The sequence below is a fragment of the Brachycentrus maculatus genome, unplaced genomic scaffold (assembly GCF_059751285.1).
Source record: "Brachycentrus maculatus isolate JH-2025_06_01 unplaced genomic scaffold, ASM5975128v1 h1tg000351l, whole genome shotgun sequence".
NCBI lineage: Eukaryota > Metazoa > Arthropoda > Insecta > Trichoptera > Brachycentridae > Brachycentrus > Brachycentrus maculatus.
The window spans coordinates 72,269-92,910 of record NW_028281100.1 but is presented as its reverse complement, the minus strand read 5'-3'; the positions used below and the strand labels follow the sequence as shown (position 1 = coordinate 92,910).

General features: G+C 34.8%; 1 protein-coding gene across 1 annotated transcript in view; it reads right to left on the bottom strand.

The window, feature by feature from the left end:
- Nucleotides 1–345: 345 nt before the first annotated feature.
- Nucleotides 346–20,642, bottom strand: part of LOC148303747 (uncharacterized) — an 80,436-nt gene continuing 60,139 nt past the window's right edge. The window contains exons 4-6 of the mRNA XM_088269462.1: nt 5,541–5,655; nt 2,547–2,699; nt 346–1,776 (exon numbers count right to left, since the gene is read on the bottom strand). Of these exons, the coding sequence (XP_088125588.1) occupies nt 1,625–1,776; nt 2,547–2,699; nt 5,541–5,655 (420 nt within the window). The 3' untranslated portion in view covers nt 346–1,624. The remainder of the gene's footprint in view (nt 1,777–2,546; nt 2,700–5,540; nt 5,656–20,642) is intronic.

The following is a 20,642-nucleotide window of genomic DNA, read 5'->3' as shown; positions in this document are numbered from 1 at the left end:
CATTTTATTTTGGTGTTTTCAGACAGTGGAATTATGGAAGTTTGGGAATTTATATATATATATATATATATATTTTTATGTAAGTATAATTTGTATAGATAAATTTTTAAAAAATTCTGAGGAAATGTTACACATCAATATTAAATATTTAGTTTATGCTTGCCTGGAATAAGACTCCGGATTTTATAAATTTAATCCTTTCTATATATACACACTCATGCAATAAAACTGTGATATTTGGAAATTCATTTCGAAAAAATTTCGAAAAAAAAAATTGGAATTAAATCACTATAAAAAAATTATCAAGATTTTCAGTCTTACAATTCCATTTAAAAAAAAAAAAAAGGTATAAATTCAAGGGTGCTATTAAACATATCAATGTATATGTCCGTCTTCATAGTTTAGTGGTAAGCACATTTGGCTAACATGCTCAGGGTCCCGGGTTCAATTCCCAGGGGGGGTAAAAATAATTACGTATGAGTTTTCATTCTAATATTACCCTGGAATGGTATCTGAAGCGCTGGACCGATCACCTCGCCTTTGTATAATAACCAATCAAATTAAATTTGTATCAATTTGATGCAGTGCCCTATGCACCATTGGGTGCAGATAAGGGTCAGTGAGGTACATATATGTCAATTTGGTATAGTTATTCTATTTAAATTTAAAAAAACTCAATTTCTCTTTTTTTTAAATCGTTAAAGCCCAAAAATTATCTTCTCTCCAATGCACCCTTAAATTTATTTAAAATCTTTTAGTAGATACTTATTAAAAAAAATTAAGTAGGAATAAGTCCTTCATACTAACTGATGTGATGAGTTTAAAAAAAAAAATATATATATACACATGTAAAATGATGTGAATTTTTGTTTTCAATCCTCAGATAATTTAAATACGAGAAAATTAAATACATTAGACATTATAATTAGAATGTAACTATGTTTTAAAATCGCTATAAATATTTTATTATAACTTAAAGTTAAAATAAAATATTTATTGTGATTTTAAAACAAAAGCTACATTTTAATTATAAAATGGAAAATCACAAAGTAAGTGCTTCAAATATAAATTATACAATAGGTATTGTTGGCTCAGTTTACTAATTTATCAATTCCATATGAACAAGTTTTGAAGAGTCCCATGCACTAATGGCTGCGGATAATTGTTAGAAGAAAAAGAAGAATTTTACACAATTTTCATTATCAGAACCATGTCGGCTGTCCAAACTTAAAACACAGTAAGGCACATTTTTTTTGTGGTAGGTTTTTTTAAATTTTTGGATTAAGTAGAATCTACTTAGTCCAAAAATGCATAAAAAACGTACTACAAAAAAAAATGTCCCTTACTGTGTTTTCAGTTTGGACAGCCGATGTCTATACTGAATTGGTCTTGGTAATGGCGGTTTTACTTAAGTTAAGTTAAGAAAAAAAAACATTAAAAAATCGATTACGGCATGTTGGATGCGTTTTTGCAAATCAGAATCCAAACTTAAGTCTCATTACGGTATTGTTTGTAATAATCTAGCGTGTTAAGGCGCGTGGCACGTCGCGTTTGCTCAGGAGAGTAGGTCGCGCCGGCTCAGAATAGCAGGTCACGCCGGCTTAGAATAGCAGGTCGCGCCGGCTCAGAAGAGCAGGTCGCCGTCGCCCTTGTGTGTCTCGTGGCTCCAGTTGTGCGAGCCGACCTCGTCGCATGGCACTAGGTGATCCTCCGTCAGGTCGGTGACCTCCAGCGACGCGAGGTCGCTCGACGTGTCCTCGGAACTGTGGGCCGCGTCTGGAATAACGGGGAAGGTCGTAAGACGAAATGGAATATCGTAAGACAACATCGATATATTAACGGAGACAAAATGTTTTGAGAAAGTTTTGCCCATAAAGTAGTATTTTATGAAAATGTAGCTGTATAAGTTATCCTAAATAAGTATTTTGTTATATGAAGATCTGGATATTTACAGGGTTTACGGCCATTGCATTGGCTGTTATAAGTGATCACATTCATAGTTGAATATCTCCATTATATGAAGACATTGTTGTCGGGTGGTTTTTACATCAACCTCGATCCTAATTAGTATATTAATTAGGGTCGTATATTTATCACAAGTAACCGCAAACTCAACTCCGATCTACACAATATTTTTTGGCATCACGCGCTGAATCAAAAGTAAGCAAATAGAAAGCTTATAAGCGTCTCCCTCTCTCTACTAACAGTATGTAAAAGACGCATTAAAGGTGGGGACTGACCGGAGCATTTCGTCTTAACATCGCTTGCGGCAAGCGCTTCGACTATGGATGGAGCGCTCGGGTTACTATACTGACTATACGAATGATGAAATGGCTCCGGTCAGTCCCCACCATAAGGCATTTCCAGCAAACAATTTTGTTACCATAGGTAAAGAAGTCTCTTCTGCAACTCAAGAAGGTTTCTGCTTATGTATGAAAAATAAACGTCAATAATGTCGGGATCGAATTGAAAGATTAAAGGCGTAAATGCCCGGAATGAATACTCTCTGGCGTGGTGAATAATCGAGATGAAATGTTCAAGTTTACCTCCGTTTGAAGAGGCGATGCTGGCGTTTCCGTTCCCGTTCCTGGAGCCCTCCGCTCCGGGGTGCGACTGCGTCCGGGTGACCCCGAGCTGGAAGCTGTCGGCCTGCAGGGACACCTTGGAGGGGGTGTAGTTGGACAGGGAGCCGCTCGCGGCTAGAGGGAGAAGGCGGGGGTCAGTCTAGCGATACTTGGCGCACACAGATACGGAATCAATGCTGAATACGGTTAAAGGTTTTACTTTAATGTCGGATATGCTTGAGGTGTAACACAGCGTATAAGACTAACTAATTAACCATCACGCTGCTTGCCACAGGGGTAGGCAGAGAGAATAGAATGCAATCGTAGTCGTACAGGAGAAAGTGACCAGCTAACAAAATGTAAATTGTTCAGAGGGGCCATTTAACCATTTTTACACTTTTGTTATCAATGCAGTTAGTCATTTTTAACAAGTCAATATGTCACACTCCCAAGTTTAAAATCGCTTTGGGACTTTTTCCAGGTCAACATTAAGCTAGTAAGATATCAAATAGTCCATTAAATGTAAAAAAAATGCACTTGGTCATTTTCTCCTGTATGAGGACGATATATTGCTCACTCCTTTCAAGAATGTCAAAAAAAAAAAAATGGCGATTTTCCATTGAGCACGTTTTCGGAATGCCCAGAAAATGTTCTATATCCCAGCAAAAGCGGCATATTTTTAACTTAATATTTACCCGCTACAGGGCAGAAAGTGTTGTTTTTGCATTTTGAAGAAAAGGTATTGGTTAATAATTTTTTTAAATATACTAAATATTTTTCAAATGGAGAAAAAACATTCAGGTTTTACCTGAAAAGATATGTTGCACGGTAAAAAGTTCAATAAGTGGCTTGATATTTATTTTTAATACATTGTGTTATATTTTTAAACTTTAAAAACGTTCTCCTGAAAAATCAAGTTTTTATTTTATATGTGAGCGATATGTTAAACTTAATATTTACCCGCTACAGGACATAAAGTGTTGTTTTTGCATTTTGAAGAAATGGTATTGTTTAATTTTTTTTTAAATTTGACTAAATATTTGAATGGAGAAAAAACCTGTTGCACAGTAAAAAGTTCAATAAGTGGCTTGATATTTATTTTGAATACATTTCATTATATTCTTAAACATTAAAAACAAGTTTTTGATTTATGACGTTTTTGAAAGGAGTGAGCGGTATGTATACATATTTTATGTATTTTAAAAAAGCATGATGAATAAGCCGAGTTGTGGTCCTGTGGTTAGCGTTGCAAAATCTGATTCAGAGTTTCCAGGTTTGAACCCACTCTACCACAACTTAAGATCTATTTTTAGGCCTACAAAAATAGTATTAAATTCAAATATTTATAATGCAAATATTCCTCTTAAAAAAAGGATTGATTAAGAATTTATATTGATAACCAAAGTTGATAGATATATAACACGCACAAGGAAAAAATTGATAAATATTTGAACTGGTATGTCAGATAAAATTCTTGGAACACTATTATGTATAGATTACAATTTACAACTTAAAGCGATATGAAAACTAAAAAGATAAAGCACTACAGTAAATATTAAGGCGTGGATTACAATTTTATCAAGACTTTTATCCTAACACAAATTAGGTGATAATTTTATAATCATTTTTGAAGTATCCAAAGATTTACTTTGAATTTTTTCATCGTCAAACTATAGATTCTGAGTCAAGCGGATATCTAGCGCTAGAAATAGATAAGGTAATACATATATTTTTTCTAGTCTTCTGGTATACTGAAATGTATAAAATGTAACATAATATTAGGATGAAGACTGACCGGAGCATTTCGACGCAACGTAACGTCCTAACATCGCTCGCGGCGAGCATGTTACGTTATAACGTTACGGCATTATAGTAATTCATCGATTGCTTTGAAATTTTGACACAAAGTTGTATTTGAATATGCGCATGTTTTTATATCCCCTTTTATTTCCGTTTAACCAGGCTGAGCCACAGCAAAGCGTGATCGGGTACAGCTTTAATAACCATACATAACCATAAATATAATAACCAATACCAGCACACTGCGAAAACAGATCATGTCAAAAAATATTTTTAATGAGTTGATGTGACACAATACTAAATTATTTCTGAATCACGGTCTAAAGTATGGAAAATATTTTGAACCTTAAATGGGAATGTTAGAGTGATATCATAATTGAATTTGATAACGCAATCTATTAAAGCCTACTAATCAAAAATTATTATTTACTGACTCTCCATAACTTTTATGGTAATTTTATTATTATTTTTCGATGACCAATGTTTCAATTGGTCATTGAATATTACTGAATCCAGCTGTAGGAGAAGAAGAAGTCTACTTTCTCTCTTTCAAAATTTTATTTTTATACAAATCGCTCACTCCTTTCAACAATGTCATATATTAAAAATTGTCAATTTTCAGTTGTGCATGTTTTCGGAATGCCCAGAAAATGTACTATATTCAAGCAAAAGTGGCATATTTTAAGCTTAATATTTACCCGCTACAGGGCAGAAAGTGTTGTTTTTGCATTTTGAAAAAAATTATTGTTTAATTATTTTTTAAATATACTAAATATTTTTCAAATGGAGAAAAAACCATTAGGTTTTAACTAAAAAGACATGTTGCAAAGTAAAAAGTTCGATAAGTGGCTTGATATTTATTTTGAATACATTTTATTATATTTTTAAGCTTTAAAAACGTTCTCCTGAAAAATTAAGTTTTTTTTATATACATGATGTTGTTGAAAGGAGTGAGCGAAATGTCAAATCGTAATAATTTTATTTTAATGACCTGACGATGGAATGATTTTCAGTAACTGGTAGTCACGAATAAGCGTTTATAAAAGTGGCATTACACAAAGTAAACGATGAATGATAAGAGTGATATAAATTATAGTTTTATTTCATGATGACCAGTTTGGAATGCTACAGCTGTTTTGAATAGTAAAAGTATGTGTATGATGTTGAAATAATTACCGTGAGGGGATGTAGGTGCGGCAGACCCGGGACTGAGGAGTTCCTCACCCAGAGATGCCTCTGAGGGGTATTCGAAGGTCCTCGTTAATGACTCGTCAAACTGGATCTTCAGGTGCTGAAAGGAGAATAAAGATACGTTGATGATTCAGCAAACTCTAATAATACATCTCTATAATAATACGCTTGGATGGCATGACCCTGGCCAATTTCTGCACCCGACGTATTCTCCAGTTCTTTGGACACGTTGCGCGTGGCATCGAGCATAGCCTAGAACGACTGGTTGTGATCGGTAGCCTGGAGGGGAAGAGAGGGAGAGGAAGATCCCCACACGATGGACCGATCAAGTTAAGGCAGCAGCAGGCACCTCGGTGGTTGGAGCGCTACGTGCAGCGCAGTCAACGGACAACTGGAGAAGAGTCATTGGTTCCACAAGGGTCACAACCCTCAGTAGTGAGGAATAGGATAGAAGAACATGACAATATTTGAAAACACAGGTTCTCAAACATTTTTAACGTGAAGCAGAGGGCTGATCACATTTCCTTCATATGTTAACGATCAAGATAACGCTGCGTTTATATGATGGTGTGCCCTATGCACCATCAGGTGCGGATAAGGATTTGAATGAATGATTTACTATATTATCACAAACACAGAATTTGGGGGGGGGGGGGGGCTATCAAAAATACTCTAAACAGGGGATTTTTTTGTTAGAAAGTCCCCTCATAGAAAGAGGGAAGAATTTTTTTTTTTTTCATTTTCTTATTTATAAATTTATAATTTACATATTTAATGATACATACATTCATATATTATACAGTAAAGGTGTATAAAAAAACACCAGTTTTTCTTTGAAATAAATAGACAGATTTGAAAAGAAAACAGTTATTGAAAGGTGAAGAGTTAAAAATTAAAAAAAAAAATCTATCAATATATATTTGAGAAAATATCTGTTTATACAGAAAAAGCATCAACAGACCTCAGCGCGGCCGAGCGCGTTGTGATTTGAACATTTGAGATCTAGGCCTTAAAGAAAATTAAATTCCGAATAAATTAGTAGGACCTTAAATATTTCGTTGAGTGGACTGATATCCTGGAGTCGTCCGTTTTACGATTATATGTAGGTGTACCTATGTGTCACGGTGACTCAGACATAATGCGAGGAGAACGGAAGGGCTGTCACCCCTCGCAGACGGTGTCCGGCATCGAATCAACCACCAATCAACCCTTACAACGCGACACTTCCACCCTACTCCGAAAAGATCCTAAGTGCTATTTCCCGCGCGTGACGTTTATACCTATCTATCACCTATGCGAAGTCACGGACACGCGTCATACGACAGAAAAAATATCGGAACAGACCCAGACGCGTCGGGAAATTTCAACCCTAATGCGTGATGCGCGCAAGGGTGAAAATTGATATTGCAATTTCGGTGTCGCAACTTATTACGAATTGTAAAAGCGCCCTTGAAAACGCAGACAAAAATTATAAAAATAATGCATTGATTCTGATGTCATCATTCAACGAATTTCTTAAATGTTTTTCTTCTTCTGATTCTTGAAGAGGAAGCTATTTGCTTCGAAATCGATAGACATATCGCTCACTCCTTTCAAGAACGTCATAAATCAAAAATCGTCAATTTTCAGTTGTGCATGTTTTCGAAATGCCCAGAAAACGTACTATATCCCAGCAAAAGCGGCATATTTTTAACTTAATATTTACCCGCTACAGGGCAGAAAGTGTTGTTTTTGCATTTTGAAGAAAAGGTATTGGTTAATAATTTTTTTAAATATACTAAATATTTTTCAAATGGAGAAAAAACATTCAGGTTTTACCTGAAAAGATATGTTGCACGGTAAAAAGCTCAATAAGTGGCTTGATATTTATTTTTAATACATTGTATTATATTTTTAAACATTAAAAACGTTCTCCTGAAAAATCAAGTTTTTTGATTTATGACGTTCTTGAAAGGAGTGAGCGATATGTTATGTTAACCCTACCGCCATCCACACCCGATGGTGCATAGGGCACTTCATCAAATCAACCCTTACTGGTCCAATGTCGAATCTCATTCGACATAGATTTTTTCCTCTTAGGTCCCATGTCGGATGTTATTCGACATTTTTTCATCGTAAGTATGATTTATTTAAATTCCAAGCTTACATTTTTGTCACTCTTACAACAGTATGTGGAGCAGAGTTCAAAAGATTTTTTTCCAATTGGAATGTAACGGCCTACCTAGATTTTTTATTTTTATTTTGGGGGACAGGAAAGGGTTAATATAACGTTGAAAATCAATTTAATTCCTAGAGGGTGGTAAAGAAATCTTTTACATACACAACAAAGCTGGAAAGAATTGTATTAGGCTATAGGAAACTGATAAAAACGATCAAGATAACACTGTGTTTATATGAAGCAGTGCCCTATGCACCATTGGGGTGCGGATTAGGGTTTAAAAAAAATAGAAAACTGTTTTCTTTTATTTAGATTGGCAGTGATGGGAAAATTCAAAGCTATTAAGGTCCTAAGTACGTTAAGTAACAACCAAACTTTCTTTAAACCCATGTAACATTTGACGTAATTGATTTTTTTCTTTTTAAAACGTTGTTTTCGTATTTAAAAAATAAGTTTTTCTTCAATTTGAATGTTTGGTTTTGAAAAGAAAACAGTTCTCGAAAGGTAAGGAGTTAAAAATATTTAAAAATATTGATCACTTAAACCAGCCGATGACGGTCGTCAGCCTCGTAAATGCCCAGACTTCCATATTCTTCTTCATCTTTGATGAGATGTCAAAAAAAATAATATGAAAATAACTCCTGTAATTGGAGATAATCCAGATTTTGTGAACAAAAACAAAAAGTATTTGGACACACTCAAAATGTTGTATATTATTATTCTGATCGTGTAATCGAAGACTGACAGTTATGCGTCAGTCATCAGTCACACCCCTAGATCAAACTCGATAATGCTTCAGTATAATAATTCATAATGATTAAAAAAAACACTTCGTTTTTTACCACTTGAGTTTTATTATAGACTACATGTTTCAGAAGTTAAACTTCCATCATTCAGGTCTGTATAATAACTAAAAAACGAAGTGTTTTCTTTAATCATTGTAACATGTCTTACCACAAAGTTAATGCCGAAACAATAAATAAAATATAATAATTCATAATCAACAGGAAATATTTTGATGCATTTAGCTTGTTTTTTCCGTGCGTTTCGATCGGGCGCTTATCAGAGTGGAATTTGCCCATTAGCCACGCATTGTTAGCGGGCAAACGACATGTCTTTATCGCTGGATAAAAATAGTAACAACGGCCGCAATAATTATCATCGTCATACATTAGGCATTGTTCTGGTAGGTACCCGGAAAAGTACTAACGAAGAAAACTTGTAGGAAACGGGGTGAACTTACAATACGGGCTGACAATCTGAGAGAAGCAAGCACACGTGGTTTCTTAGTACATGGATGTGTGCATATCGCTCACTCCTTTCAAGAACGTCATAAATAAAAAAAACTTGATTTTTGAGGAGAACGTTTTTAAAGTTTAAAAATATAATACAATGTATTAAAAATAAATATCAAGCCACTTATTGAACTTTTTACCGTGCAACAGATCTTTTTAGGTAAAACCTGAAGGTTTTTTCTCAATTTGAAAAATATTTAGTATATTTAAAAAAATTCTTAAACAATACGTTTTCTTCAAAATGCAAAAACAACACTTTCTGCCCTGTAGCGGGTAAATATTAAGTTAAAAATATGCCGCTTTTGCTGGGATATAGTACATTTTCTGGGCATTCCGAAAACATGCACAACTGAAAATTGACGATTTTTGATTTATGACGTTGTTGAAAGAAGTGAGCGATATGCACTTCATGTCCCGCACCATTCAATTGACCTATATCTGTGTTTCAGTTTTTATTTTAATTATATTTTTTTTTCAGATGGGAGTTGCATTTTTTTTGTATATTAAAAGCATTGTTAACTTTGTGTAATACCACTTTAATAAACACTAATTCGTGACTACCGGTATCGGGATAATCATATTTTATATAAAGTGTTTGATAAATATATGCAGAAGTTTCAAAATTTTGAATAGTGTGGTTGTCAATCACGGGTAGAATTGGTGAATGTTACACGTGTGTAAAGTAATCACTCAACCGAGCCTATGACGGTCGTAAGCCCTTTAAATGCCCAGACTCATATTCTTCTTCATCTATGTTGAGATGTCAAAAACACATGTAAAAAATAACTCCTGATTGGAGATAATCCAGATTTGTGAACAAGTATGTATTTGGACACAATCAAATTGTTGTATATTATTTTTTGACATCTCATCAAAGATGAAGAAGAATATGGAAGTCTGGGCATTTACGGGGCTGACGACCGTCATAGGCTGGTTTAAGTGATCACTTTACACACGTGTAACATTCACCAATTCTACCCATTATTGACAACCACACTACTCAAATTCTTGGAAGTTCTATATATATGAACCAATTTAGAAACCTTGTTCTTGAATCGCTAGAACTTCACTAGAGACATCTATTGGTGAGATGTAAAGAAGCTTTTTATTAAGCAGAAACTCTTATATTAGTATGTGAGATCCGAATCCTGGATTATAATCACACACATGAGAAACGCCAGAAAATACCATTTTCATTTTTATTATTAAGCTTATAATTTGACCAGATAGTTTATTTACAACATTTTGAGTGTGTCCAAATACTTGTTCACAAAATCTGGATTATCTCCAATTACAGGAGTTATTTTCATATTATTTTTTGACATCTCATCAAAGATGAAGAAGAATATGGAAGTCTGGGCATTTACGGGGCTGACGACCGTCATAGGCTGGTTAAATGCCCAGACTTCCATATTCTTCTTCATCTTTGATGAGATGTCAAAAAATAATATGAAAATAACTCCTGTAATTGGAGATTATCCAGATTTTGTGAACAAGTATTTGGACACACTCAAAATGTTGCTATAGTAAAACCTTAAACCATATTCAGCATTGATTTCGTATCTGTGTGTGGCAAGTATCGCTAGACTGACCCCCGCCTTCTCCCTATATGTCCCTAGATGTCAAAAAATAATATGAGAATAACTCCTGTAATTGGAGATAATCCAGATTTTGTGAACAAGTATTTGGACACACTCAAAATGTTGTAAATTGTTGTAATTTATTTTTTATTCATTTTACCCTGTGTTGGGAACAGGAGGGATAATCTAGTGTGGGCCAAACGGGAACTTGTCAGCATTTGCTCATTGCTGGGAGGAAACCACGTAAAACTCCCTAGGAGAAGCCGGACTGCTGACTGTCGTCAACAGGCTTTCCGTTCCACTAGAAGAGGGAACGGTATTTTGTGTCCTAGCTTGGTCTATGGTACCAATGCCCCATGTTTCAATTTTAAAGTCCAGCATTTTTTTTGTATGAACAAAGATTAAAAACTTGAGATGATCAAATATTTAAAAAAAAATGAAAGTGGTCAGGTCTGGAGTGGGAACAATCGGCGTGTATGTACGAGGAGATGCTCTAATGCGGAAGAGGCAAAGATTGTTTGCAAAGACAGATTAAAATTATAAAACATTTGTTTTTTTTACCACTCGAGTTTATTTTATGACGACTAGTTTCGGAAGCTATGCTTCCATCTTCAGGTCTAAATGTAAACTGAACATTTAGACGTGAAGATGGAAGCATAGCTTCCGAAACTAGTCGCCATAAAATGAGCTCGAATGGTAAAAAAATAAATGTTTTTCTTTAATACATAATTTCATGTCTTACCACAAATTATTGTATGACAGAATTAAAAACGAAGATGTAAGAAAGGAATGTAAGGCTGAACGAGAAATAATTGAAAAGATTAGGAAGAGTTCATTACGGTGGTATGGACACGCGGAGCGAATGGATAGCGAGAGAATAACTAAGAAAATATATGTGGCGAATGTGAGAGGGAAAACAGAACGAGGACGACCGAAAAAGACTTGGCACGATCAGATCAATCAGAACCTAAAATCTGGCGGTGTCAAAAGTCTGCGTAATCGGAGGGCATGTATGACTAGATGTATGGTTGTGAAGGATGCGAGGAGTGTATGTCAGGACAGAAAAGTGTGGCGTTCCATCCTCTCTGCCTGCCCCTGCGAGGAAACGGCGTGATGGTAGTAGTAGTAGTAGTCTTACCACAAAGTGAATGCCGAAACAATAAATAAACGACAGATTGATATGGCGTTTTATTCTCTCTGCTACCCTCGCGGGGAAGCGTCCTGATGTTTAGTTGGTTGGTTAATTTTAAAACTAATTAAAAAGACGGATTGAGGGTGCTTTTAAAAACTAGTTTGCCGGTCCGCGTTCGCGGTATCAGGTCAGCGGAAGTCATAGAGTTCAGGAAGTCGACAAGGTCGCGGGTTCGTTGCATTACGGAAGTACTCAATTAGTGTAGAGTCCGTATTAGTATACCCAACATGGGTACTATATCACAAATATTGCTGTGCACGGTGGTCAGAAACTCACAACCTTTAGTCAACTAAGTTTGGAATGAGGTCCTTACAATACATTGCCTATACCCAAATAAACCAGTTGTCTGACATGTATTATATAAAATAGAACCCAGTCAGGGATACTAAATAAATGAACTAAAAAAAATACTTTATGGAAAGATTTATTTCCTTTAAACATGTTTCTTACCTTATTTTTACTATATGCCTATTTACTGTGCCTTTTATAGCATTTTATATTTTTGGAATATATTTTTTCAATACATGTGCTCGTATATTCTAAAAAAACTCAAAATAAAAATGAGCGCGGAAAGACGTCTAGCCCGTTCATATGAATGTTCGAGATATCAGCCTTAATGTTTTTTTTTTTATATGGACTTTTAAAAGGTTTGAATTCCAAATTTTGTATGAAAAGTCGATTGACAGAAAAATATGATATAAGGGTTCATTGTGAATTTTGTTTGAATTGCGACTTTTTCTGATTCCAGATACTTCATGTCTTCGTGTGATAGGTATGTTTATGAAAAAAAAAACTAAACTCGGATATAACGAGCAAATCCCGTCATCCTCGTTATAAGCGAGTTCGACTGTAAATGTAAATTTGGTTATCAAAATCATGGAGAAGAATGGTGAATGATACTCGCGTGTAAAATGATCTCTTGACCGGTCGTGAGTCCTGTATATACCCAGACTTATATTTTTCCCCGTTTGTCAGCGGCTCTTGACTGTTCGCTATATATTGAACGTGTGTGTTGTCATTGTCGGCGCGGTTCGTTGGAGTTCGGCCGCGGTCGGGTCACGCTTCGGCTGCCCCCGGCATCGCTCATCTTCGGAGCGACGAACCGGAATCGCGAAAAGCTCAAATATACGCGACATGTTTTGTCCGGTCCTCCTAAACGTCACCAAAACGTCGGACAGACGACAGCAAAAAAACACACGTGGGTAGGCAAACATTCAGCGACGTACTGTCGTCGGGCCTGAAATGAGGAAGAAGAGAGGCTTTGCGGTATCCGCACGAGAAATGTGAATTATTTCAGCAGCATGAGATTGTTATTACTCTTCTTCTTCTTCTTTTTCTGCATGGTGTAGGCCTTGTGGCATGTCTTTAAGAGGGATTAGCCTCCTGTGATGTCGATTCCCAACTGTCAATCCATCTCTTTGGTGGTCTGCCCGGGAGTTATTGTTATTACATTACCCTGAAATATAATATTCATCTTCTAACCCTTTATCCGCACCACGATAGTGCATAGGGCACTGCATCATATAAACGCAGTGTTATCTTGATGGTTAACATACGAAGGAAGGGTGATCAGCCCTCTGTTTTAGGTACCAAGCCCATGGTAATATTGAAGTGAAAAATCACTTATATTTATTTGATCCCCCCCCTGGAAATCGAACACGAGACCTTCAGTACAGTAGCCGAGCGTGCTGGCCATTATACTACGGAGGTGGACAAGATCTTAGATACACAAAGGTTTTCCATCAAGTATTTCTAGCCCAGAACTCCATTATAATCTACTAAAACCGCCATTACTACGGTAAAAACTAATTTGAGCTATTTTTCGCCGAAGTGTTCGTACAAGATACGGCCAAATTCGCAAAGGCCCATTTTTTGTGCGCGTATGTGGTACGCGCAAATCTGGCAGAGGGTTAAACGTCGATGAGCAAAGCCGGTAACCGGCGCGCGCCGCCCGCGCCTGCTGTGTTCGGTTCCCAATTGCCAAACCGCAGGTGAATGAATTGTTTAGCGTCTCCAAAAGAATTAGAGCGTTTCAACATCAACTCCCGACAAGACAAGCTACTTGGGTTTAAGAGATATGGCCGGCAATTTTCGGGAACAAACAATCGCGATGAATCACAATGAATCACAATAGTGTGTGATTAATCTATGTGTCAGTGTTTTATAATTATATAATCCTATTTTCTAATTTTATAATATTACTCCTTTAGATTTTACTTTTCTTTTAGTTCAACTCTCTATTTGCTTTCTTTTTATAATTATTATTTCATATTATTTCAGTCTTACCACCTTTATATTATCATTAAAATATATATAAAGCTGTATTATAAAAAGAATAAGCATACCCTGCCTACCTCAGAACAGGTATCTCCAAATACCTAGTGAGGATAGACAGTGTCCAATAAAAAAATATATATATATATATGTTTATATATAAATATCTATAACTTAAGTACAAAATTATATTAAATAATAAACGCTGTTCTGCAGCACTGAACCTGAACCTGAGATCTCTTTCAAACTCGAAATATTAATCAAAGATGAAGAAAAATATGAAAGTCTGGGCATTTACGGGGCTGACGACCGTCATAGGCTGGTTTAAGTTATCACTTTACACACGTGGTTAGTAAATTCTTCGTATATTCCATATTCTTCTTCATATTTAATGAGATGTCAAAATAATATGAAAATAACTCCTGTAATTGGAGATAATCCGGATTTTGTGAACAAGTATTTGGACACACTCAAAATATTGTAAATCGAAATATTGAATTTTATGAAATTCATTGTGTCCCAAAAAAACAAAGAATTACAACATTTTTGGTGTGTCCAAAGCCTTGTTCACAATTAAGGGTTTTCTCCACTTGGGAGTTATTTTTACATTTCGACATCTCGACATAGATGAAGAAAAATATGAAAGCCTGGGAATTTACAGTGTGTAAGACATGTCATAGGCTGGTTCAAGAATCTTGGGTACGTTTGAATGAAAGGGTCTCTGCTAAATATTTTTTTTCTCAAATCGACAGTAGATACTGCCGCGAACTCAAACATAAAGCGACGTGAGAATAATATGATGGATATATGTATGAGTTCCAAATATTTCAGTAGTGTGGTTGTCAATCTTTCTTAATTTTATCGATAATGCTTATCTCATACTCAAATTCTTTCCTAATATCACCCATTCGAACATCTATCATACATCATGACGAACTGAGAGATCGCATTTCGACTGCATTCTGTCTACTTTTATCCTTCTATTGCTAACTCCACGCTCTACATCCATACACAAGGGCTGCAACATGAACTCCGTGTGTACTGCCAGTTTAGCTTTCGCTGATAGGTATTATCTAAGCAATGTAAGGTGTTAATTAAGGCGGGATAATCCATAGTACGCAACTTAACTTTAAACCCAGAATACATTTAACGATATTGAGTTTTTTGATTAAAACAGCGTTTTTGTTTAGAAAAAATAAGCTTTTCTTCGGAATAAATATATGGTTTTGAAAAAAAGAGATTTTATTGAAAGGTAAGGAGTTGAAAATTTAATATATATTTTTTTAATATATGTGTGTCGGGTTGTGGTCCCCTGGTTAGTGTCGCGGACTCTCGAGTCCCGAGTTTCTGGGTTCGAACCCCCTCTACCACAATTTGATACCTATTTCTAATAATGAGCCGCTTAGGCTCAAAGAAATAGTATGAAATTTAAGTATTTTAGTAAATAAAAATAAAACAAATATTTTACTTTAAAAAAATAAGTATTCTGAAAAAAATGTGCGCGGAGACACGTGCGGCTCGTAACTAAGCCGGTTGAATAGTGAATTGTACATTTGAGAGTACCCCTTTAAAGATTTCTTAGACTTAAAAGACTCAAACACTGATGAAGTGTTACTTTGGCGATTAGACGAGAAAAATGAGATAAAATCGGTAGCGATTTCGTGGGAAGTTCTAAGTCGAAGAATGCCGAGAGAAAGTTGTGTCGGCTGTTACAAGTCACAATGAAGCCGTCCTCTTGTCACAGTTTACACAGCGTAATTGTTTCTCTTCCTATTTCGATGTGACAATTCGATTTAGAATAATGTCACCGCGAACATAATCACATTAAATTGTTTACAGTTATAATTTCAAATGGAATAAGAATAACAATAGAGAAAGTCGTGCGGTCTTCGTTATTTTATGGAGCCCATGTCGGGTTTGTAGATCAAACATTAAATATTGATCGAATTGTTTATTTTGTAGAAATTGATACATTCAAATTATGGGGCATCGCAACGTAATATTTTCGACATATCGCTCACTCCTTTCAAGAACGTCAAAAATCAAAAAACTTGATTTTTCAGGAGAACGTTTTTAAAGTTTAAAAATATAATAAAATGTAATAAAAATAAATATCAAGCCACTTATTGAACTTTTTACTGAGCAACAGATCTTTTTAGGTAAAACCTGAAGGTTTTTTCTCCATTTGAAAAATATTTAGTATATTTAAAAAAATAATTAAACAAGACCTTTTCTTCAAAATGCAAAAACAACACTTTCTGCCCTGTAGCGGGTAAATATTAACTTAAAAATATGCCGCTTTTGCTGGGATATAGTACATTTTCTGGGCATTCCGAAAACATGCACAACTGAAAATTTACGATTTTTGATTTATGACGTTCTTGAAAGGAGTGAGCGATATATTTTTTATGCACCATGCCTTGCTATACGGCCGCTCTTTATACGGCATTTCGCCATAACGGCCCTCTTCAATTAAGGCGCGATTTCGATTTACGGCGTAAAATGTTTCGCTATAACGGCAAAGAAAACTTTTTTGCCAGATCACTGAAGAACGAAATAGACAAGAAGGCACTAAGACAAACAACGTTGGACAATTTTTATAAGCCATGCCCATCCTTACCAGCGAAAAATGATGACGACAGTGATCTTCAGGTTACCATGTCTTCATCGTCTTCAGATTAAAGTCATTAAAAAAATATATGTATGTATACATACAAATATTTTATTTATGAAAGATCCGTTAATTACATATCACAAATCGCTCACTCCTTTCAACAACGTCATATATCAAAAAACGTGATTTTTCAGGATACGTTTTAAAGTTTAAAAATATAATACAATATATAAAAAATAAATATCAAGCCACTTATTGAACTTTTTACTGTGCAACAGATCATTTTAGGTAAAACTTGAATGTTTTTTCTCCATTTGAAAAATATTTAGTATAATTTAAAAATTATAATTAAACAATACCCTTTCTTCGAAATGCAAAAATAACACTGTCTGCCCTGTAGCGGGTAAATTTTAAGTTAAAAATATGCCGCTTTTGCTGGGATATAGTACATTTTCTGGGCATTCTGAAAACATGCGCAACTGAAAATTGTCGATTTTTGATTTATAACGTTCTTGAAAGGAGTGAGCGAAATGATAACCGTGAACTGTGACTTGTTGGTTGCTGGACTCATAGTGACACCGCCATGATGATAAATCTCGCGATGAACAACGCTCTGACATCATTTTATTATTAATACGGTCACTGTATCGAATCAACAACGAAAATATAATTCACAATAATAACACGGGTCGTGCTGTAGGGGAGGTTACCATGCGCGAATTGTGTCCCAATTCGGTATTATGACCATTCGACCGCACCTTCATTGATTTTTTTCACAAACATGTTTGAAATTTTAGTAAATAACCACTAATAGAGATTTTAGTCTACCGGTTTCGAAACGTACCCGTCTCTTCGTCAGGGCAATTACTACACTAATATACAAACAGATTTTACACGTCACATTACACGTTACTACCATAGCAGCCATTCACACACGTACAATTGCACAAAATATTAATCAAATGCGTTTTTGGTTAACTCATGGATTAACATGCACTAAGGATTGCGGGACAACATGCACTAAGTGTATATTATATCTCGTCCTTAGTGCATGTTGGTATTTGGGTTAACCAAAAACGCATTGTATTGTTTTAACCTATATTGGGCCTTAAGGCCCATTATATATTCTAATAGTAATATATATATATATATATATATATATATATATATATATATATATATATATATATATATATATATATATATATATATATATATATATATTATATATATATATATATATATATATATATATATATATATATATATATATATATATATATATATATATATAAATATATATATATATATATATATATATATATATATATATATATATATATATATATATATATATATATATATATATTATCAAAAACAAAAAAAATACCTCTGTGCAGCCGGACGCCTTATGAATTTTATTATTGCGAGTAAGAGCGCTTGTGCATTACACTAAATTTTACTGTCCGGCAGTCCGGTTAGCACGAAAAAACGTCCGCCTTTCTCCGGATTGGTGCGTGATCACGGTGCGCGTGAACTCAATCAAGCTTAACTGTCGTAGTCGCTTTTATTTGAAAAAAAAACGGACTGCCGGACAGTGAAATTCCGTGTAGTCCACAAGCGTCCTAAAGCTTCAAGTGAACAAGTAAAATTCGGTGATCAGTAAGCAATCTTTTCTTATCGTTCGGCGTTAGGTCGCGTAGGATTTTCGCCATTCGACATGACGTCAGACGCAGTGTTTGTCCTGTCACTCGCTAGAGGTCCGTGACTGCATGCAGAGCGCACGTACTGCGATAATGACAGACGACATGCACGCCTGATATCATTATGATTGATGGGTGACACAATTCGGACAGCGGACATCCTTCTAGGATGGAAACAAGGCCGTTAGAGTGTCGCGACTCAATTTCTAGTAATGAGTACCTACGAACGCTTTTGAAAGAAATGAACGTGGTATACGGATGTGAAATACCGTAAGTCCTCTACTTACAAGATTAATTCGTTCCAAATGTTTTCGTGTAAGTCGAAATATATATAAATAAGTCGAAAAAAATCATTGTGTTTTATTTTTATACATGGTATTTAATCACATGCGCTAGTTTTAAAGGATATAAGTAAATATCCTTTCAACAACGTCATATATAAAAAATCGTCAATTTTCAGTTGTGCATGTTTTCAGAATGCCCAGAAAATGTACTATATCCCTTGCAAAAGCGGCATATTTTTAACTTAATATTTACCCGCTACAGGGCAGAAAGTGTTGTTTTTGCATTATGAAGAAACGGTTTTGTTTAATTATTTTTTTAAATATACTAAATATTTTTTGGAAGGAGAAAAAACATTCAGGTTTTACCAAAAAAGATCTGTTGCACAGTAAAAAGTTCAACAAGTGGCTTGATATTTATTTTGAATACATTTCATTTTATTCTTAAACTTTAAAAACGATCTCCTGAAAAATCAAGTTATTTTTTTATATATGACGTTGTTGAAAGGATGTAAAAACAGAATTGATGTACATGTATTTATTTAATGAAACATTATAATTTTTAAAAGTTATTATTTAATCAGATACTGACTCAATTATTTATGTGTAAATACACAGATACATTTAAGTACAAATTACACCCATACGTCGCTTTACGGCCAAGATGCGTTCCACGAAACTTGGCCGCATAGCGAAAAGTCGTATTAGGAATCAATTATTCTAATACGAATTCGTACAAATCCAATGGGATCGGTTCCAAATTTCGGTAGTGTCAAGGCAAAGGGGTATATCTGTCTCAGACCAAATTTTACAGTAGAGCAAAAACAAACTTGTGAAATTGAATATTTTGTTCGGATGGCATATGTAATATCCTAATAAAACTAAATAAGTATTGCAACTGTTGGGTAATATATCCAAAATAAAACACGGTTTTTGTTGGATTGAATTCTACATTTACATATGTATATTTTTAATACGTGACGCGTTTCGTCTTCTTAGGACATTAACTAACCGTCAAAATATTTTGAATATTGTTTAGTAGATAGAGTTTTAGTATTAATCAGTCTTGATAAAGAAGCGGTTAGCTTCGAAACCGGTAGACATTATAATTAAGTTATAATAAGATATTTATAGTGATTTTAAAACAAAGTTACATTTTAATTATGTATATTTATCAATTAAAATTATTGAAACGTGATCCAGTTTTTTTGTCATCATTTTAGGTGACAGAAAATATCTCTCCCGGACATTGTATGGAAAAATTCAAACATAAATACGACGTATGTCGCCTGAATCACCGCTTAAAATACTCGTTACATCCTCGACGATTTCAGCATGTGGCTAATGTATAATTGTTTAGTCATCCTTTTTGGTGAATATATGTAAAACTAAACATTCGGTATTTCTAACCAGGAATGCACTTCCCGTGAATATTGGAAGAGGCGAATAATGTTTGCAAAGACAGAATGGTGTGGCGTTCTATTCTCTCCGCGGGGAAGAGGCATGATGGTATATTAGTTAACTTTGTTAAAAGATGGATATTTAATTTTAAAAAAGAAAACAATTATCATCTTTGTTGGGAATGTCAAAAAATAATTGGAGATATCCAGATTTGTGAACAAGTATTTGGACACACTTAAAATGTTGCAAATACTAGGCGTATTAACTCTTACCACTCTGCAGGCCAGACATTCTGGGCCGTACGATTCTGGTAGGCAGCTCCGTGGGCCACAATGTCTGGCCCGGCGAAGGTATAACTTTAATCACTGATTTCTCCATCACCCAAGTATATTATGCCAAAAAATATTTCAGGTAAATACAGTTAATCTTAATTAACATGGTCATATGAATTGCCAGACAGAGTGTCCCAAAATCAGGGAACCAAAATATTTATTTTAATGGTAGAAAAACGTCGCATTTTTTTGATCGGAGTAGCTGATCAGTTATGAGAAAAAATGGTCAGAGTGGAAAGGGTTAAAAATACGCAGCC